General features: G+C 45.4%; 1 protein-coding gene across 3 annotated transcripts; it reads right to left on the bottom strand.

The window, feature by feature from the left end:
• Positions 1 to 235: 235 nt before the first annotated feature.
• On the bottom strand, positions 236 to 21,502 carry myripa (myosin VIIA and Rab interacting protein a). Of its 3 annotated transcripts, none has more exons than XM_030115424.1 (17): positions 21,414 to 21,502; positions 20,041 to 20,479; positions 18,928 to 19,105; positions 16,306 to 16,527; positions 14,356 to 14,492; positions 11,091 to 11,171; positions 10,430 to 10,527; positions 9,217 to 9,297; positions 8,991 to 9,134; positions 8,739 to 8,874; positions 8,004 to 8,587; positions 4,378 to 5,886; positions 2,541 to 2,720; positions 1,392 to 1,553; positions 1,137 to 1,235; positions 991 to 1,051; positions 236 to 791 (listed from the first exon to the last, which is right to left on the bottom strand). In XM_030115424.1, the coding sequence occupies exons 3-17, from the start codon at positions 19,035 to 19,037 to the stop codon at positions 775 to 777; spliced, it is 3,621 nt and encodes a 1,206-aa protein (XP_029971284.1). In that variant the 5' UTR covers positions 19,038 to 19,105; positions 20,041 to 20,479; positions 21,414 to 21,502; the 3' UTR covers positions 236 to 774. The 3 variants fall into 3 exon arrangements, with proteins under 3 accessions (XP_029971284.1, XP_029971285.1, XP_029971286.1); XM_030115425.1 differs by having other exon boundaries at positions 236 to 788; XM_030115426.1 differs by having other exon boundaries at positions 8,004 to 8,575.
• Between the last annotated feature and the right edge of the window lie 1,140 nt (positions 21,503 to 22,642).

The following is a 22,642-nucleotide window of genomic DNA, read 5'->3' as shown; positions in this document are numbered from 1 at the left end:
GAAAAATACAGAGAGGATTCCTCACCATTACACCCACCGTCATCCGAGGGGCAAACAGGGCGCGCTCTGTTTTCCTCCTGTTTATCTCCGGGAGAAACAAACCTTCACACGTCTGCACGAGGCGGCCGTTTTCCAGGCATTCACCTTCCAGCCCTCCACGTCACACTTCATAAACACTGACTGACCGCTTTGGTGAATGAATGGGACAAATGCAGGGACACGTCATTTACAATTCTTTTTATTTGAATATTTCCACACGTGATACAGTGTCGCAGCATTTTCCTGTCACGCTGTTTTTGCTCTCATGTTCTCTGCATATTCTATAATGGAGTGAAAACCGGGTTTGATCTCTGCATGTCGTTCTTTCAGTGTTTATGAGTTTTTTTTTCTTACTCAAGAGGTTTAATGGACAAAATGTCTATAAAAAATATTCTCATCAAAACTTCAGGATTTTGTTGTTCTGTTGTCATTTCAGTGTTACTTTCCTGTTCTTACTGATATTTGTGTTTTCTGTGCTTCCTTTGTCCCACATTATGACAACGAGGATACCAGTTTCTGAAAACAAGAACGTCGTCAGCATAGAAAGTAACGTCTGAATGAGATCCACGCTGTCTCCCATTTAACACCAGGTAACCTTACTGAACTGGTATCCTGCGATGTCCGAGGCATCTTTAGTTCAAATCGACGTAAGGCAGACGGTGACTCAGTGGACCAGTCGAAACTGGAGCGAAGGGGGCAAAGGCACTGCCGAGTGGGAGGTCCGGGGTCCGGCCTTCAGCTTTCTTTATCTTCTGAGAAAACATTTAAAAAACATAGAATTCAGTTTGTGTATTCGGAACAACTCTGTAGCTCTGATTTCAAAGGTTCATCACGTTTTGCAGATTGGTTAAAAGTGACAAAAATGTGTCTTTTGGTCATAAAACTTGCAGAAATCTGCCCTGAAGGAAACACATCGAATCCCTCTCCCTTCACAAATGAACATATTCCCACCTTTCACTGGCGGGGCGGGTAATCGCCGTCGGAGCTGTCTCGAAGAGTCCAGGGTGACGGGCTGCGGGACGCAGACAATAAGAGGGATTTTTTTCTAACGTGTCCTTTTGGGAGCCGCTCTGTATGAATGACTGCGGGCGTCGTACCGTGGCCGGAGTGTTCCTGCTCTTGGTGAAGCGTGTCTGTGGGTCCACGTTCAGGCCCGCGCTCTTCAGTGCAGCGATTCTGGCTGAGATGTCGCAGATCTGGAGCGGGGAAAAGGTGAAACAGCTGCATCAGGACCGATAATGAAAAGCAGCGTCTGTCAGGGAGTCCTGTGGGAGGATTTTACAGCGTCATCCAGTATGTGATGACCTCCAGGTTCACCGTCGGCGTCCGCCGTGCGCGGAGCTGGGCTCTACCTGCATCTCAGACTGCTGGACCTTGGCGGCGGCCGCCGCCACCTGCTCCTCCAGGAAGGACAGCTCCAGGTTGGAGGTGGAGCTGCTGATTCCTCGGGCGCACTCCTCCAGGTCGCTGAGCTCCGCCTCCAGGCTGAACACCGAGCCGGCCGCCACGTACACCTGCATGACGCCAGGACAAAAACAAAAACAACAACACCTTTTTTCTTCGCTAGAGGTGCATTTTTAAAAAAGGTCCTGGCATAACATCCACATGGATCTAAATAATACTGTTACTTCTCTTGTTGTCCACCAGGAGGCAACAAACCCACACGTCTGCCCTCTTTCTATCAACCTGAGGCTGAGCAGCCTTCAGACTGCAACAAAATCAGCTACATGGACTTGATGTGTTGGAGTTCCTGTGGATCTTCAACACATGCAAACAAGTCTTTTCATTAAGTATCGATATCCAATCAGCATCAGATCAGTATTGACGATACTGGCTTGATGATGGGAAAGAAAATCCGTGATCTCAAATCAGGATTACACACATTTTGGCCATCGTACATTGGATTGGCCAAATGTGTTCATAATAAAAGCAGAAAACAATCCACTGCAGAATATTCAACCTTTTTACTAATATAAACAGCTCATCTTGATATTGCATTGAAGATGAAGCGGCATGCACTGCGCAGTCTGACTTTACATTTCTTCACTTTGCCTCTGGCTGCTTTGAACATTAATGCAACAACACACCGACTCTCTCCAACTCAAATGTTTATTAGACTTACAGGACGACCGTTTCGCTGCATAAAGTCTAGAAAGCAGCTCTAATGATTTCCCCTATGACCCATCTGACTGAGAATCACCGCTGCAGGCCGCTCAGTGAGTCCGCAGAGCCTCTTATCACTTGTTTCTGCGCCTGTAGATCGTTTGAATCTTCAACTCTCAAATCAAAATGCGCTGCAGACCAACGTAGTGATGGGTCTCAGAGATTAAGAAACATAATGAACCTGCAGGACTCCTGAAAATAATGATCCTGTTCACAGGGAGGTCAGTGAGTGGGAGAGGAGGATGTCAGCATATTACAGTTTATCTAATGGACTCAGTTATCTAAGACCTGATTCAGAGGACCAGCCCCTCAGGACCTCTCCGGTGCTTTCCACTCACGTTTTCTTCCAGTCTGGAGAACTGCTGGTCCAGTTTCTTGGGGTCAGCGTCGGGGGGCAGCGAGGCGGCGGCGGGTCGGGGGTCGGGCCCTCCCTCCACCCCCTGCAGCAGCTCCTCGGTGGCGTTCAGAACCTTCAGCACCTCGGTGGTGATGCTGCGCAGCGACACGGCCGAGTACCTCTACAGCACACACACACACACACACACAGGCGGGAGGGATTAGCTCTCTAGAACCAAACACAAATCCAGGCAGGCCTCTCAGAGGTTACTCAACATGCTTTATTATGCCTCCAATAATCTCTATTCCACAATCAGTTCTCCTAAAATAACTGGAATTAAATTATAGAATAGAATGAATGAAACTGGAAAATAAAATAATCTTCTGAATCACTGATTGTCAAACTGAGGGATATTTAATACCCAGGGTATGTGAGCGCTCTCTAGTGGTACTAAGAGGAAAGATACAGTCTGGAAAACTCAAATTTAGAGTGAAAAGTATGAATCATTCATCAATCTCTTCATGTCGTGGTTTCCTGAATTCAGCGAGTTTTAAAACTGGAACTGATGACCGACAGCGATGGAATTCCTCACAGGTACATTAAAAGTGAATACATGAGCTGAAGTAATGCAAATAAAACCAAATGCACGAGTGAAATGAAGGGGAAGGCGAGGAGGAAACATGAAGCACCTGACGCTCTCCAGTTCACTCTCACCTGCTCCAGCAGAGTAGACATGAACTCTAGAGTTCTGAAAAACTCCAGGTCTCTAGCCTACAGGTCGCACGGCACAGAAGAGAAGACACACACACACACACACACACACACACACACACACACACACACACACACACACACACACACACGGCAGACAGGCGTCAGAAGACGTTAGCAGCATTCAAAAAAGGGGGAAGACAGTTAAAGGGAGACTGAGAGACGTCTGCTGAGCACTGAGCAGGGATCGTTCAGAAAACGACTGAAGTCTTATTGAACATGGTACCTGTTCAAATCCACCTGATGGAAATGTCCAAACTGGGTACAACTTGAACGGTCGTTAATAAATGATTTTTCTGTTTGATTTCACTGACGTACTGTGACAAAAGAGTAACATCTCATTTCCTTCAAACAAAATCTCAATTCCGTCGTACCATTACGTGGCTTAACAGTCTGAAGGGAGACCAAGAGCCATTTCTGCCACATTCAACCGGATGAAATTGAGGAAAACACAGATGTGGGCATTATTTTGCTATAAATGCCAAAAATTGAATATGTTTTATCTCTAAACTAAAAATTATAATTGGCATTTTACATATTAATTGAGAAAAGACATTTTAATGATTTTTTTTTTTTTTTTTAGATTTTGTATTTGTCCTTTTCGTAGAAACTTGGCTTTGCGCTGCATTCAAGGTCCTCATGAACTGAAGGCCATTACATTACTGTAATGAGCTGAAGCCGATCCACTAGCAGGATGCATAAAATAACAAATAGCATAGCATCCAGTACCATCCAGATAGAGCACTCGGAGTAGCTTCTGCTAGTGGTTAATTAACAAAGTTACTTTTGTACTTCAGCACATTTGAGATCTCCTCTTTTTTAACTGTGTTACTACAGTAAAGAAGTTGGATTAGAAGAATGTTTTCTACACAACTTGAACATTTTTTCCAAACTTATCTTTTACCCTGAAATATTGTGATAGTGCATTTTACATTCATGTTCCCTCTTAGTTTAGAATTTATTAAAGGCTGAGCTTCTTGTGCTGAAGCTCCATGAGCTCCCTGAAGTCTCATCAGTGTTAGTGGACAGGAAATGAGAAGACGAACTTCCTGTAGCTGCATTCTTACGTTCTGGATCTCCTGAGGAGACAGTAAGCCTTCCTCAGGAGAGCAGCTGCTGCCGTCTCCCTGCTCTGCCGTCGTTTCTCCTCCTCCTCGCCTCGTTTCCTCTTCATCCGCATCGACCTTCGGCTCGGCTTCACGCGTCTCCAGTGTTTCTTTTCCCTCTCCTTCAGTTACACTTGTTGGTCGTTCCTTCTCTGCATGTCCCTCTCCGCCCTCCTGGATCTGCTCGGCGTCCCGCTGCTGCTTCCTGAGTCCAGACTCGGGCGTCTCGTCTTCTCCTTCTCTTCCCCGATCCTTCACCGCCTGTCCGTCCTCGCCTGACTCGTCTTCTCCTCTGAATCCTCCGGACTCATCTGGAGCCGTGTCCCCCGGATCTCTGGTTCTTCCTCCAGGTCCTCCACCTCCCTCCGCCGTCGCTCCGGCCTGCATGTCCTCTAAAGTAATCATCAACATGCTGCTGATGATTCTGTCGAACTCTGCGTCGTCTTCGTTCTCTCTGTTCTTCTCGTCTTCCTCCTCTTCCTGAACTGTCCTCTGGTGTGAATCCTCCTCCTCCTCCTCCTCTCTGCCTGCCGTCGCTGCTCGTTCTCCCTCCATCTCTGTTTCCTCTCCTTCTCTGGATGAACTCCAACCCTCCATGTCTGTCTCGTCCCTCTTCACGTCTGTCTCCTCGCTCTCCCGGCCTTCTTGGCTCAGGTCGAACATTCTCACGTCGATCTTCCCGATGGAGCCCTCCTCCCAGAGCTCCTCTCCCTCGTTCACCCCCACCCTGTCCAGCTCGTCCTCGGTGGAGGAGAACTGCGAGGCGCTGACCAGACTGGCCAGGTCTCGCAGCTGGACGGCCTCCTGCGCCTGCAGCGTCCACAGCGAGCCCTCGTCGATGGCGCCGTCCTCCGCCTCGTGGCCCCGGCCCGCCCTGTCCAGCTCGTCCTCGGTGGAGGAGAACTCGGTGGCGTTGGCCTGGTTGGCCAGCCTGCAGACCTTCACCGCCAGCTCCACGTCCTTCGTCTCATCGTCCTCCTCCTCCTCTCGGGAACCGTCGTCCTGCAGCCCCGCTCCGTCCAGCTCGTCCTCGCCGCGCCGCTGACCGTCCTCCTCCATGTCCTCGTCCCGGTCCCGGTCCCACTCGCCCTCGCTGAGCCCGGCTCGGTCCAGCTCCTCGTCGGTGGATGAGAAGTACGTGAGTCTGGACTGGGCGACCAGCCGGTACAGCCGGTACCGCATCTCCTCGTCCAGCTCGTTCTCGTCCTCGTCCTCGGTTCTGGTCCCGTCCACCTCCATGCTCTCGTGTCCTCCGTCTCCGTCCCGCCCGCCGCTCCCGGCGCCGTCCTCCCTCGCGGAGAACTCGGACGCCGGGCCTGCCGGCTCCTCCTGCGCCCGATCGACTCTGTCCTCCAGGAAGTGTCCCTCGGGGCCAGAAGGTTCAGGGGTGGAGGCTCCGGAGGTCAGAGTCTCAGGAGTGACGGCGTCGGGCGGCTGCATCGGCCGGTCCTCTGCTCTTCTGTTGACATCCTGAGAATAAAAAACACTTCTGAGTTCATTCAAACATTTATTATCACTGCACTCTCCCTCCTGCTTCACACGCTAAACACCTTTTCTAATGCTTCTTAATGAATCTATCAAGTTCAAGCAGAGGGAGCGAAACCTACGCCCGAGCCTGGTTCTGCTCGACGCTCATCTGCATAATTATGGAAAGATCTGCTGCAGCCTTCATGGTGGGAGAATTATGACTGTAATCACCACTAATACACACATTCCTTGCAGCTTTTAGCAGCTTCTGTTGCTTTAATCCTTCATAATATGCTTGTAATCTGCAAATTTCTTTAAAACAATAAAAGCCTACCAGCCTTGCTCAACTGATTTTCCCACGTCTCTGATTTATTATATGAAGTAAACACAGTAAACACAGTAAACACCGCCTCTGTCATGTGACCAAGCACAGAGGCAGACAGGAAAAGCCTGAGCTTGACTGCTGAGTTAAACATCCAGGTTTGTGATGCTGCTTGTCGCGGTTGTGGTTGTCCGGTTCATCCTTCATGGTTCAGCCACTGGAATACTTTTTTAAAGGGGATTTCAGCTGAAAAATTCAGTTTTTAAACACTTCATCACAAAAAATAGTTTTTTAGCAACAGTATGTGCCGTTCATTTAAAAAGAATCCTGTGGGAAACAGGAAACTGAGCAAAACTGCTCATAAAAATTCCACAAATTTCCTGAAATGTAAAACATTTCCTACAGTGTTTATGTGTAAGAGGCTAAATCCTTTGTAACATGCAGCTGCAGCAACAACTGTTAAAATAAAACAGGCCCACAACATATTTGTTGTCACATTTTTTTAAATCACATTTGATTGCTAAAGGGAGCAGACTAGTATGGAATAAGATGTTGATTTTCCAAAGGGAAAAAAAAACACATCAGTGTTCATGTGTATAAAAAGCTCAAAGCAGAGGTTTCATCTATAATCGTCATTTCCACTAATTCTACGAATCCCACAAATACATATCTGATTTGAAGGAAGAAATGAGAAAGTTACTGAATGCAGTCACATCCGCATTTGGTGATTTTTTTTTTTTGTCACTTATAATATAAATAAAACTAAGCAAAATAAATAAAACTAAGCAAATGTGAAAAGTTGCAGATTATTTGTCTTGATTTGTGTGGCGGATTGTCACTGGGGAGAGAAACACCGGTCTGCACTGCGCATGGCAGCAAATGGCCGTTTCTTTAAAACCTGTAAATATAAGTCAATATAAACAACCCTCCCTTAAAGTGAACTGATCAGTGTAAAGGATTAACAGAGACCTTAAGACAGATGTAAAAAAGAAAGGAACTAAAAGAAAAAACCCAGATTAAATGGAGTGTGAGCACATTGAATGAAACTATTCTCCTCTGAGACTTTACTTTTTTAAAAATGCATTCATGGTCAGCTGGTCTGGCAAAGATGTAACAGTTAAAATGATGAAATACTGAAATATGAAACATCTGCAGTTGAATAAAATGAAAAAAACAAATCAATGATTTCAGTCACATGTGACGGGCTGAAGAGCCCTCGTCCATTTGTCTCAATCACCAGACATAATTATAATCACTTGTCTGATAAAATGTTTTGTTGTTTTCCTTTCTTTTTCTGGTGCCTGGCCATAAAGAGCTCAAACACACAGAAACAAAATGGTAGTTTTTGTTTCTGGATGCAATGATTAGAGACAAATCTGCATTTTGATGCAGTCTGGAGGTTTGAAGTTCAGTTCAATTCATTTTAATTTTAGGATCCTTATATATTTGTCGTGTCGTGTTGTCAGTTTTTTCCACTGTTAGATTCTTTGTTTTTTTTATTTTACAGAGGATGGATAATTTTCTGCAGAAGATAATTTCATCAAAATAAATCAAATGTTGTTTTTCTTTTTTCATAATTTTAAGAAAAAAACCTTCATGGTTGCTCATAGCAATAATGTTACTGTGAGAAAATCTGTTGGTAATTTATATTTTGATATGTTTGGTTCCTAGAACCTGAAGACAGTGCTGAGATTCTAACTTTTAAAACTTCCTGCTGTGAGACTCACTGATCCGAACGTCCCCAGAGATCAGCTGAATCTTAAAAGCCCCTGAAGCGACTCCGCCGCTGATTTCTCACCAGGACAGGAGAGGCTGGAGCGGAGGCCTCCTTTCTCGTCCTCCTCTTCTTGCGCGACCTCCTGGCTTTTCCCGCCTCCGGCTCCGAACCCGTGGCGGCCTGCTGCTCCTCCGAGGCCCCGTCCAGGTTAAAGTTCACGTCGATGATGCTGGTCCGGCGAGACGACGAGGGCTTCCTGATCTCCGCGGGGACCTTCCACTTGAACAGACCCTGCAGCGGCTTGTTGGGCTTCCAGTTGCCCTCGGAGTCGGAGTGCAGGTTGTCCCTGCTGCCTCTGAGAGCCGGTGACGGGACGCCGCCGCCGCCGCCACCATCGCCGCCGTCGCCGCCGTCGGGCTGATTGAAGTTCGAGTCCGTCATCTTCTTGTGGATTTCCTGGAGGACGGCGCCCCAGGAGTTGTCGGGCTCCGGCTTGGCCTCGCTGTCGGAGCCCAGGCCCTCGTAGGCCGAGACGACGGCGGACTCCCGCTCCAAGGCGCTGTAGACCAGACTCTTCCGCTTGGTCAGCAGGCCGGGCCGAGACAGCTGGGCGCTCTGCAGGGCGATCCAGTTCCCGTCTGGGCTCTTCAGCACTGAGGACACACCTCCACACACACACACACACACACACACACACACACACAAACACACACACACACACACACACACAGAAGTGGGGTCATGTATTAGCTTCCTTTAAGGCACAGACAGATTTAACACATCTTTTATGACCTTAAAGCCAAACCGAGCCCTCACCGGCGTTGTCCAGCCTGTCCACACTCTTCCAGGCAGTCATGGCCGCCCCGCCGCCGTCCTTCTTCAGCGTCCGTGGAGAGTCCTGCAGCAGCGCCGGGGACTCGCCGTTCAGCAGCGAGAAGGCAGAGTGAGACCTCTGAGGGAGAAGGTCACAGCAAAACCTCTCAGAGAGCATCGCTGCTGCACTCCGGGCGGCCGCAGACGTCACACACTTCCAGCCAGCACGGAAAGAAGAAAAGCAAACACTCTCACCCAGAGGTTGGACTGGTGCTTCACGCTGGAGGAGTGATCAGCGGCGAAGGGGTGAGGCTGATGCGGGTCGGCGTTGTGTTCCAGGGTCCAGTTGTGGTCGTAGTCGGCCCTCATCTCGGACAGCGTCTTCCTCCTGCTGATGATCTGTTTCACACAGATCGGTCCAGACGTGTTACCGCCGCAATATGAAGCCTCACTTATAAACTGAATCCTGAGCTGTTTTCACCTTTTGCACGATGGTTTTGGCCAGTTCCTGGATGAGCTCTCCGCGGTGCTCCCGCAGGTAGTTCGCCTCATCCTGCTTCTCCTGCATAACAAACAGACAGGAAAGATTCCAGCACGGCGCTCTCTAAGCTGATCAGCACTTCAAATACAGTATATGCCCTAAATATACAGTTTTTTTTGCTCAGTTCAAAGGCTTTGGGATACTTTAGCAGATTAAGGAGAGGTAAATCTTTTCAGTTGTGTTGGAGAAATGAGGTGGTTTGAACAATATGTGCTTTCGGCCTCTGGAACCACCTTTAGAAAGATGCAGCAGTAAGATAATTGTGTTTTACATTGTATTCAGCCAGGGTGTATGCAAATAAGGAGAATAAAATACGGATAAATAACTATAAAGAGACGCTTCATAGCAGAAGGAATTTACATGTGTAACTAGCTGGTGTGAGCAAGGCGGCGTAGTTTTTTTATTGTTGCTGTTTTTGGCCCCGGTATTGTCTTTTTACATCATATTAAACTGTCATTTGGACTGCAGCGTAATCCTGATGGTTTAACATAATCTGAAAAAGCAGAGAAGTCAGATTAAGGAGGACTTGATGAAAGGACTGAAGAGGGATATTTCTCAAAGTGCATAGATTACAGACCAATAAACAGCAGCATAATGCAGCGTCTCTGGTCCGGTCTGGAGCGATGGTTCCTCCACACTCTTCAATCAAACGTCACAAGTCAGGCGCAGAGGAATAACAGTTAATACTGGACCCAGAAAGTGTCTCCTGGATGTTTCTTGAGACTAATCGGTGATTTTAGGTCAGTGGTTTGAAGGCAGAGTTTGGAATGAGGGACTGTTTTGAGTTGCCTGCTGTAGTGTTGATGCATCAGTACAGGAAATCAGCCCCGCAGAGACGATTATACCTCCATCACAGACACTGCTACATTTGGTCGACTGGACTTTTGCGTTTGAGCTTCATTTTGTGGCCTACTAACGAAGTGACGCAGTGCCAAAGAGCTTCACTCTGGTTTCATGTGTTCACAGCACGTGATCCCATTAAGATTATGCGTCATTAGTCCTGCTCCGTGGAGCCACACTTGCTTTAGAGCTCACTGCATCGCTGCAATCAAAACATTTTTTTATTTGTGTGTCACTGAAGGAATGAATTAGATCTTTTCGGGAAAAGTGTTTTTTTTTTTTTTTAATTTGCCTGAATGAAAGCAGCAGTAACCTGATCTGAAGAGTCGAACTCGGCCTTGGAAATGGCCTCGTCTATGGCCTCCTCCGCCACCCGCATGGCCACACTGAGCGTCTCCGCCACGCTGTGCTCTGGAGACAAACACAAAGACAACCGCCGTCACTCGTCTCCGTGACGCCGCTTCCTGTTTCCGACCGTCAGCTCTTCCTCATCCCGTTATGTGCGGTGATCTAAAAAAAAAAAAAAAAAAAAAGTGAGGAGAAGCGAGAAGAAACAAGAGCAGCGCAGCTGTTCCAGTTCCTGCTGGGACCCACGGGCCAAAAGATTACCACAAAGACCTTGTAACTATTCATCTCTCCGGTCTTTTATCTGCTGTAAAGCATTAGATGAATGTCAGCTGGGAACAAATATGAGTTTATGGATTTATGAGAGGATTACAAAGACCTTCCAAACAACCTTGAACTGGATAATGTGCGGTGACATTTCTTCTGGAAATGCCCCCACACAGGAGTGGATGAGCGTTTGGGGGGCAAACGGGGCGGCTGGAGCCCGTCCCTGCTGTCTGTGGGTGGAGGCAGGACGCATCCTGGACAGGTCAGCGGTCCGTCACAAACCCACACTCACACACTCACATCTACAGGTAATTCAGGGACACCAGGGCCTCGGAGGAGGAAATCCGTGGCTCCATGCTTACCTTCGGTTTGTCTGTAGAAAGTCGAGTCGCTCCCACAGACGCTGCCCTCATTGCAGACGCTCTCCTCGTAGGCGCTGCCCTCTGCAGAAACACACACAAGATGGTACAAAAAAATATGATTTTTATCATCCAATATAAGATAAACCACCCATCTTCATATTGTGTTCTGTTTAAATCAACAATTCAACTAAGAATGTCTATGCTACATTCCGGGGCCACACACTGCTGCAGTGGCGAGCACTCCTATTAGAGGGCCTTCCTGTGCAGGGATTGCATGTTCTTCCTGAGCGTGTGAGGGCTCACTAAAAGATGGAAACATGAGCATTTTATTCATAAATCATTACTAATTCAAATTGATTATCAATGCTTTCAACGACTGAACTTCTAACGTACAGCACGTGTTTTTTCCCCCAAAGCCTTGACTGTCAGGTTCTTCAATTCTTCTACTGAAAAAAAAAAGAAATTCTACTTCCAACTGTGACCTTTGAGCTCTTTTCACATCACCCAAACATTCATGCTACAATGCAGCCATTTATGGTTATATAAGTGCATTACTGCAGCCTCGTGCGTGGCATTAGCGGCGACCCCACCGGGGCCTCCGTCCAGAAGAGCAGCAGAGAACGCAAGGTCATGTCCAATCATTCAAAGGTCAAATATAACGCTTAGGCCAGGTGGTAAGAACAGTGCACGGTTTCTGTTTAGCATGGACGTTTTTATGTTGTGTGTGTGTGTGTGTAGGGATTTCATAGCCGTGACCCCTCACAGATGTGTGTGTGTGTGTGTGTGTGTGTGTGTGTGTGTGTGCAGACGTCTGTGCTTTAACGTCTAATAAGCCGGGACACATTTGGCCGCGGTGCAGGGACGTGAAGACGATGTATGACTAACAGCCAGTGAAGGTCGCTGTAACCCTGAAGGCACCGCCAGCCGTCTGTGGAGGGTGAAACGCATGAGAACATGAACTGTGCTGCAGACAGTAGCATGCAAAAAGAAAATACAGATGAGGCTTATATTCATACAAAAACCTACTATTTCATACGTTCGCATCTAATTGTTTTCATATTTCAGCAGAGTGGCCACGTATGGGGCCAGACTGGTTATATAAGCTGTTCCCTGAGTGTCGTTGCAGAAAATCCTCAAAAAAAGTTCAGCCTTGATGCACTGTTGATGTGAAATCCTTCCTGATTTCTGCATGTTTTTAAACTTAAGGTTAATAATGCTGTTTAATGACATCTCTGCTGATTCAGTATGAAGGGACATCTGTAAACAACACACACACTTTAGGATGGTCTAAATTGCACTTCACTGTTGCCATAGACCAGTTGTTGATACTGACACTTCCACTAGTGGACAGATTCAGAACAGCAGCTACTTATGAACTGTGCAGCTTTAGCAAGGTCACATGACTTTGATGTGACCCTCCTCTTGTCGGTCGGCCTCAGCTCACGGGCCGTATGTTTCACTGGACTGAACATTCACCAAAGCCTGGTATGTGTATTAGCATCAGACACACTGTGGAACCATCCGTTTGTTGATGTCGGTCCGCATAAACCCGGGATTTAAAGAACTTATAACTTCTATAATGACACAGCATGAAAAAAAAACATGGGATTAGTAAAAGATTACAGTTCCAAGAGCAACATATATGCACGGAGCAAACGTGTCTGCTAAACATGAGGAACTAATCTGCAGTAGTAGACTGTTTATATTTAGATTTTCCGTGCGACATATAGAGGATTAACATGTGGTAAGTTGTATTTCACAAATGTGTAGTAGGGACAGGGTGGGATTAACACGTTACTCTGTCCTGAGCAACAACTTTAAAGTTCAGATCTGAAGTGCACATTTGTTTAACAATTCAGGAGAGTTTACTGAAGAATGTTACGAAGTTGTTTCTATTATAACAAGTTATCTATGAACTGAAAAGCCAGATTCCACACTGAGTTAAAACCCAAGCTTGTTCACAGTTTCATGTTACATTATTTTGTTAATATACTTTTTTTTAACACTTGGTCTCTTTTCCTGAATTCATATAAAGCCATGCACGAGATTTAATCATGCTAATTCATATAAAAAAAAAATTAAGAGACAAAAAAATGCAAATAGCACAACATTTTAAAGTAGCACAAAAACATTAAATCCTAAGTCTCTCTTTCTTTTATCTGACAGAATTACCTAAAGATGCAGACTGACACACAACTGCCCCAAAACAAAACCTCCAACAGCTTCAGCTGAAAGGCCAGCATGGAAAACACTCACATCGTCAATAACTCAGTTTAAAATTGAAAAGGAACTCTCAATTTTATTTTATTGCTCTCTATCTTACTGGATTTTCACTGGATTCCCGGATCCTGCTGCAACCGGGGTTCAAACCGTGATCCACTGCACTGTTCAAGACCTCTTTTTCCACGCGGTACTCAAAAAGACACAACATGGTACTTCCATATTTTGTTACATAAATCATCAGCTGAGCACCATTTTTATCATCTTTGACGTAAAAACAAGTAGAAAATCTGCTTTACACTCAGACTGCGTGGCATCAGGTGAACATGGTAAATGCTCAGCGCATCTAAACAGAATGTATTAGTCTATCAGTATTTCAGTGTGTGTGTGTGTGTGTGTGTGTGTGTGTGAGTGTGTGTCTCCTCGGGCTCCCTTTGTTCTTTCAGGGGAGGTTGACTCAGACCATGGTTGATCCACTGGGTTCAGTCCAGAGGGAGGATTTTTTTTTCTTCTCCCGTCTAAACAAATCATGCACGGCGTTTCGCTCCCGAGCGTCCGCTCTCGCCGCCGCCACGCCGTTCAAGCCGCTCATATTGTTTCTTTATGCAAAGTAAAAGCAAAGGACTTCCATGAGTCACCGGGTTCGGCAGACGGGCCCGGCTCGCTTTGCAATGTGTCGGCCGTAAACAAACGCACATCTATGAGCCCACTTCAGGGAGGCGGCCCACGCCGCTGCGGCGGCGCCCACGGAGGTCAACGCAGCGCTGCATCTGCAGACAGCGACCTCCTCCCCACAACACACACACGGCTCTCTCTGAAATCCCCCGTCGGTTCAGTTATATCAGACACTGACTGACGGGAGATGTGAAACAGTAAAAATCAGACAGAGAGAACTCAGAGCTCATGTTCTCCTTCCAGGGCTTCCAGAGCAGAACTGCTCAACAGCGTTTGTGTTTTTAGCACATTTACTCCAGATAAGTGGCAGAGGAGGCGTGTTCCTGGTCTGATTACTCGGCGCTGCGCTGAAGCGACAGGAATACTTTACCGGTCAGCTCTGAGAGAGCGCTGTGCTCGGCCAGGTGCTTCCTGTAGAGGGTCTTCAGCACTTTAGCACTGCCGAACCTCTTAAAGCGTTTCTTCACATTAGTGTAGAACCACTCCAGAGACTGAGTCTTCAGCAGCCTGGGAGACACACAGAAAAACTTTAAACTCTGTTCTCAGTCCAGAGCGTCATTCACTTAACATGCAAAGACACAATATCTGGATGGTAAATCAGTACTTTCATTGAAAATCAATGGTATTAAACTATAGACTATATATATATAATTATATAAGAACTATTCACAGCAGTGTATGTCCAACATGATTCAACGGATGAAGTGTAGCTCCCACAGATGTAATTTATCTCCAGTTTAATTACAGACCCGATCTTCAGTCGTATCTGCAGGCTTCCACTTCAAGAAGAGATCAAGGAGGAATTTAATGGGTGTTTAGGAGTGACAGCTGTAAGATACTCCAGTCAGCACCTTTAATTAGTCACCATCTGCTTGCTGAGTGGCAGTGTGAGTGTGTGTGTGTGTGTGTGTGTGTGTGTGTGTGTGTGTGTGTGTGTGTGTGTGTTGAGGTGACACATAAAGTACCGGAGTGTCACTTGTCTTCAGACTCCCAGCTCGCTCCCCACAGAGACGGAGAAGACAAGCGGAGACTGTCAGCCAGACTTCAGCTCACTTCTCCGCTTGTCTTTTTAAAAGAATGAAAAATGAATGATCTACCAAACACTAAATCCGACGTCTTCATGACTGATAGGAGAGCATGTCGTTATTATTGAAAAGGCTCTTTCACTTCACCGAGACACGCCGCTTGGAGAACACTGAAGAATGGAACCAGCATCTTTACAGCCTCCCGTGTCCCTGACAGCCGGCGCTAAACACAACCTGCCGCTCCACTGATTCTCCCTGGAGATTAGAAAACTGTCCATGTTGCATCACATGCATCACAACTGCACGCTGGAATATAAAGATCCTATCATGGAGGTTAAATCAGGACTTCAGAGGAAAGACATAAACCCTGCTCACCGCGTTGATCGGCGTCATGCGCTATACTCCACTCTGCAACACATTCACAACACTCCTCACCATTGCTCTAGTCTTTCTCTCTGTACCTTCCTGCAGTGGAAATACATGATTGATCTGTGCCTCTTTCACTCATCTCGTATCATCACAGTAATAAATTTCCTCACCACAATGGCATCTTCAACATTATTAAAAGCAAACAGCAGACGTGACATTAGGCCTTCTTTATAACTGTTAGCTCTGAACACGTTTCACATTCTCTAGCAGAAACGAGAAGGAAGCAGCTGAAAACAACAACTGTACTAAAGACTTTAACTCCGCGGACTCCCTGCTGCCACCTGCCATTCAAAAGGTCAAATCTTACATTCTGCACCATAAAAAAAAAGAACTTCTCTCACAAAAATGCAGCTGCATGCAAAAAAAGTAAAATCCACACCTCCGAGCAGGCGAAATGGTTTGAGAGGTTTGTCATATGACACAGACGAGCTGCGCTGCAACACCTCAAACGTAACTCTCTACTGAAACTCTCCACCCGGCTGCACTCGCAGGGTTTAAAGCCAGAGGCGACTCTGCTCTGAAGTGTGTCTTGGTGACTGTGCCGTGTGTCATGAGAGCTAAATCCATCTCTCCAGCAGCAGAGTAAAGACCATAATAACCTTTGACGTCACCGAGCGCCTCTCGTCCTGAACTCAGCCTCCGAGCGGTGGACACACACTCACACACACACACACTCACCGCACTGCATTGATAAACAACAACCTAACACCTTATCTCTCCATCTCCATCCTCTCACCTTGACCTGCAGTAACCTTAAGACTGCATAAAACTTTGCAGAGCTCACAGACACACACCTACACACACACACACACACACACACACACTCAGGACCGGCGTGAGGCGCTGCCCTGCTCCCTGACCCTCACCTGCTCTTCTGGCAGGCGGAGCAGAGCCAGGCTTTGTCCGGCTTGCAGTAGACGCGGCAGGCCTTGCAGACATTGTAGTGGCAGTCCCGGCAGCGGCGCTTGGGGTTGAGCAGGAAGGTGAAGGGCGAGCAGCAGCGGATGCAGCAGCGCTGGTTGAAGCAGCTCTGCCGCGACAGCAGGAGGCAGCGACTGCCCTCCTCGTCCAGCTCCTGCTTCAGCTCGCTGGGGGGGGGGGGGGGGGGGAGAGAGAGAGAGAGAGAGAGAGAGAGATGGTTATGAGTAGAGCGCAGGGCGAGACAGGAGAAGACACAGTTCCTCTCTGCGGATAAAAGCGACGGTCGTGGGTTTACTGTGTCAAATAGGATGATTATCACAACGGGGACATGGAGTGCACACGGCCAAACAGACACACACTAATCCGCTGCCTCCTTTTAATGAAAATGGAGCACAAATTAAAGTGCTTTTACAAATTCTGACTTTTTTTTTTTTTTTTTTTTGGATGACCTATAAATTGTACATGATGAGTAAAAAACAACATCAAAAAACAGTGGAAGAGCTTTCAAGACATATCAGTGATAAAGTTCTGGGTGATATAAGTATGAAAACAGAAATGAACAGAAAAATAAAGCATAGATGAAGGGCAGTTCATCCTATAAGAGGACATTTCAGGAGGAAGATCCATGTTCTTGAGAGAGACTTGCTCAAGGTGGGATTTGAACTCGGTCAAGGTTGTGCTGTTTCCACTTTCGTCCATTAGGTGGCGTTGAAGAGCTGCGGTAGTGTGTATTCAGTGCTGGGTCTTGCTCTAGTTTTTGAGGTTTTCCAGTAAAATGTTGATGAGAACTTCCTAAATTAATTTGTTGACATTTTGGTGCTGTTTTCTTACTGTGTGCAGAACTTGTTATTTTCTTGTTTCTTGTGTTATATTCTTCAGTGCACTTTATTGAAAAAATACCATCAAGCATTTAAATTTTTTGCTATAACATGTGAGATTCATAAAATAAATTCTGTTGTTCAGATGGTTTCTTTTGTGTTGTTGAAAACCATTATTTTATAAGGTGCTGCAAAATAAAACCCATTTTTATTGTTATCAGCCTTTTTGTGACTCACTCTATTATCTTGTAGTGGAAAGTGGAATTACAACACTGAAACTTCTGTTGACAATCTGTAAACTTTAGCAGAGATCCCTGCAGTATGATATGGAGACATCCTCTCCCTCACATCACAACTGGTCAAATTCTTCCTGTCTTTTTTTTTTTTTTACAGAAAAAAAAAACATTTTTAAACTAAATTCTGTCTTGCGTTTACTAAATAAATGTTCATTGTCATTTTGAAGGTCTAATTCCGTGGCCAAGACAGAAACGCAGTAGTTCTTCTACACATACATGAGAAGATAAGGTAATAACAAGTACGTTTTCCTCCAGAGTGTCATGATTCCCGGTCCATATTCTCCTGGATTTGGTTGCTTTATTTTTGAGAGTCACCCACAACAAGAGTGAAACTTCACCGTCTGTTCATATGATTGTCTGGAAGCAGTGTTGATGTTTAAAGCTTATTGTTCTCTGATGCATGTCAGCATTCTTTCATTACCAAAACAAACAACAGCACCCACGAGTGGCCCAACATGGAAACTGCACTGTTTTCAGCATTTCTGCCCTTTCTGTGTGAACGGACGTCAGGTTCAAAGAACAGCCGTGGAAACGCAAAAGTTTTGTGAAACAAAAATGCAAAAACAATACGTTTTCACTTGAAGCATTGTGTAATCAGGGCCTTGAACTGTCAAAATAAACATCATTTTTAATCAAACTTAGTCTAATGCCTCCATGAAAGTGTTTGACTGTGGTCCTTTGGATTAAATCTCATATCTGGAATATTTTAGATGAAGTACACAGGAGGAGGAGGGACTTATTCTTTAAATGAAGCAACACCAAGAAACTGGGAAATGACATAACCGTGTTATTCTTGAAAGACGAAAGACACAGCCGCACCCGTTATTGTGCACCCCTCACACGGAGGCTGAAATGCATCAGGGAGTTAGTTCAAATCCGTTTAACGACCTTGTGTTTGGGCTCTGGTGGCTTCCAGGACGGAGGAAGCCAGTTTGAGTGCAGGAAAAGGTCTGCCTTCCTGTTGAGACTCACTGTAGAGCAGTGAGGCAGGAGGGGGCGTTTCACAGAGGGCTAAAATGCCTCCAAATAATGTTTTTTCTTTTCTTTTTAAATTCATTTGTTATTAATTTACTCATTGGCCCACACAGAACATGGTTCAAGCTGTCACCATTGATGTGTTTATGTCTGTGTGCAAAAATGTGTGTGGATATGTTAAAAACCACTGGAAAAACACTACAAATAGTTCAATAGTATTTTTTTTTTTTGCCATACTGTTAGAAAATACACAATCCTGTTTAAGTATTTAACCTGTCCTTTCTAAGATCTCACAAACAGTAAATTTTGACATATTTTCACCAACTCATCATCACAGTACAGATCTCATGCACAATTTTTACATTTTTTACATATTTTGAGGTCACTTTGTGAGCTAGAATGGAGCTTTTGGAGGACCAGCCCATGAACGTTGACTTTTCAGACACTCACACACCAACCTGCAGCGCCTTCGACCCACCTGAGTCGCTCCTCCTCCTTCTTGCGCAGCCTCATGTCCCTCTGCACCACCTGCAGCACGTGCTCCGCCTCGTGGTCCGACAGACCGGACAGGTCCAGCTTCCGGCCCATCGCTTACAGTCAGTCGGTCGATCGCCCCGATCAATCAGCCAATCATCTGGTCGCAGTCATCCTCAAACCTACACAGGTGAACAAGACGAGACAATAGTGTAAAAAAAAAAGATCTTTTGAAAGTAAAGAAATATGTTATTTTACATCTTATGCTGCACAATAATCTAAATAAGCCAAAAAGCTGCAGATGAGCCGTTTGCACAAGCAGACATCATGTCATGGACACTGTTCTATGTTCTTCTGCTCCAGACACATTTGATGCACAGCATTTAATAAAAGGAAGCTGGTGTCAAATTACAAACACGACAACTAACAAAGAAAGGGCTGAGCTTTTGGGGATAACACCTTAACAACTTGTTCAGGACAGAGAACAGAAAAACACTTTAAGGTGAACATGTGAGTTGAAGATCGGAGACAAAGCAGCAGCAGCAGGTTCAGTCAAAAGGAAAGCAATTCGATGACAAAAATTCAGATTAAAAGGTTACTATACTAAACAGTCAAGGAGGGATTGGGCTTATGTGGCTTCTGGACTAACATGAGTTTTCCTTTAATAGTTTATTTTCACTGTCAGCATGTGTTACTCTGATGTGAACTGAAATGGAAAACAACATGCTGACCCGCAGTCGCCTCTGACAAACATGTGTTTGTATGATGTTTCACAAACTGCAGAGGTATGGAGGGTTACTGAGTGGCCGACACACCCCTCTTTCCTTTCTTTTATCGACAGAAAGTCAGAGCTGTGTCCACAAGCAGTTAAACGATGTTTTGACGTCCTACCGGCCACTTACACAAGCAAATCTGTGGCGCATTAACACCGGGTTTAAGGCTTTTCTGCATTCCTGAGAGGGAAACCTCTTTCTCTCTGAGTCAGACATAAAGCTGGAGACATCATGACAGCAGCACAAAAATCTTTCAACTCAATATATACAGTGTGCAAGCATATTTTCTTCTGCTGACAATCAAAATAACAGGGTTTATCTTACATGAGAAAAAAACAACTCACCAGTTCTTCAGTGCCTTCTGCTTGAAATATTGACCCGACCGATCACGATCAATCTCTTTATTCCTTCTGTGAACCAGCAGAGATCTAAGGTGGTTATCATTTATAAAGCTTGGCCTCGCTCTCCCTGGATCAGGTGTTGCAGCCTGGAGAGCAGAGTGTGTTCTGCAGGACCGGTCCGAGCAGCCAACAGAGGAGATCTGGATAAAGCCTGATTAGAGTTCACTTCCAGCATTTCTCTGCTCGCACCGGGCGCACGGAAGTGATGAAAGTTTGTGGAAATGAGTCAGGTTGTAAACAGTCAGAGGGTGAAAAGGTTGAATAAATATAGCTGTTAAATCCTAGACGTGTACAGTGAGCTGTGGTTTGACAGCAGGAATGTTAAACTCGTGTCATTTGAGGGACCACATGTCGATCTGTTTGTTCAGTGCAGCAGCATCACCTATCCAAACAAAGAAGCAGAAGAAAAAGTCAGTATTCTTTTCAAGACTGATTAACCCTAGTCAGCACACCTGATAGCTTTCTTTCTTCTTTTTGCTTTTTTGACCCTGAACTGAATAAAGTGTTGAAGAAGAAGATAAAAACAGTCATGAGACGACAGATGTGATGGTTCTTTCTTCTGCGTTACATATGACATTAATTTTTTTTGGTCTGATTTGTAAATAAAACTGAAATAAAAGGAATAATATTGAGTTTTTAAGTGATTTCTGTAATTATCTTGTTAAGGAACTTCTTTCATGTGGAATAAACGGCTTTGCTTAATTCTGAGGGTTATGCTTTCATGGTTTCTGTCATTCTGAAAAGCCCAAAGATTAGTGAAAGGTTACTTCACAGGCCTGTTTAGGACATACTAACATAAATTCAGTCAAAGTCAACTTTAAGTGTCCCTGAGGAAAAGGAGATGGATCGATGGAGGAAAAGGGAGAAGTAGAGAAACCCAGCATATGCACAGGGAGAACATGCAGACTCTACACAGAAAAGATCAAGCCAAGACTCAAAAACTTTCTTGCTACTCTATGCAGCCCACATTTAAAATAATCTTAAGTATTTCCTCCTGAACTGTTTGCTACAGTGTGAGTGAATCTTTATATCGTCACATTTTCTCAGTCTGCTCATTGTTTCAACCACAAAACTGATTTTTTTCTTGCAAAAGCTTAATTTTAGTTCCTATTCTGTCACAAAAAAAATATCTGCATGCACTTTGGACGGTGGTGTATTAATTTCAACCTCTCCTTCTGTCCTGCAAAGCAAATTCACCATTAGGATCGACTGGCACCTGCGCGCGCTTCACCAGGATGTGCGCGTTCCCGAGGACTTCACGGCTGAGTTAAAAAAAAAAAGGCGAAAGAGAAAATATAAACGAAATGAGTAATTACCTCAAGATATGCTTCTTCTCCTCCTTTTTTCCTCAATACGTTCTTCTCAAACAACACCGCAGTTCTGTAACGGTCATTTCTTCAAGTTCAACCGAAAGGAGAAAAAACATTCAGTTTAAGCATAGAGATACACAGGTAGAGAGATAGATATATCTAAACAGATCCATATCACGAGACCTTATAGACACAAGATTAGATATATAAAGTAAACATATACAGGCAAACACATTACACACGCAGTAATTACACACACAAATATGTCAATAGGTGTACAGACATACTGCATATAAGGAAGCATCTGACTTATACAAGTAGGCACATAATAGCATGTTTAAGTTGGCACAAAAACAGATAGACTCACTGACATATGGTCACAGACAGGAACATATAAGTAGACACATACAATATAACTAGAGACATAGATATACGTTAGTAGACACAAATATATATAAGTAAACACAGTAACATATAAGCAGAACCACTGACTCTCTGCCATCCCGGAAGAAGACCTGAGCATTCATTGATTGATGCCTTTATTCTTTTGAAATAACCATTACTCGTTTAATTTTCAACCTAGTTGCTCATGAACTGGTTTGTTACCAATGGCAGACATGGAGGTTTGACTCAGGGTGTCTTCATACATTACAAATGTTCAAATGACCATTCAAAAATACTTTTAATATAGAAACAGAACTGGTTATGTTAAATATTCAGCTGATAATGCATGCAGCTCTCTCTGACATTTAACACCCATACATTAATGAGATTCACAACAGCACCATAGAATAAAGAAATTAAACTGTACAGAGAATTATCCAAAGAGTACAGAGAAACCAAAGTCCACCAGGCCAGAAAGGAAGGTCAAGACAGGCAGCAAAGCAACCCAGATCGCAGACACATTTGGGCCTAATGTGGGCCACTTTTGGCTCTTACGGCTCCGTTACGGCACTGGCAAGTGTTGAGTGGGCCAAGCTTGGCCCAGACATTCTGCGCCGTGCCTGCCGTGAGTTGCGGCAAATCCTGTGTGGGCCAAGCCTGGCCCGCATGTCCCGCGCCGGTCTTTATGTTGGTTGTGGCAAACCTTGCACGGGCCGAGCCTGGCCCAAACATCCCACGCCGGGCTCGACGTGGGGTTTGGCGAGCGTTGCATGGGCCAAGCCCGGCCCAGATTTCCACTGCTCCCCTTGTTGGTTGCGGCGAACCTTGCGTGGGCCAAGTCTGGCCCACCA

This window comes from Salarias fasciatus, chromosome 18 (assembly GCF_902148845.1).
Source record: "Salarias fasciatus chromosome 18, fSalaFa1.1, whole genome shotgun sequence".
In the NCBI taxonomy this organism is placed as follows: domain Eukaryota; kingdom Metazoa; phylum Chordata; class Actinopteri; order Blenniiformes; family Blenniidae; genus Salarias; species Salarias fasciatus.
The sequence above is the reverse complement of the archived record's forward strand: the minus strand, read 5'-3'. Positions and strand labels throughout refer to the sequence as shown.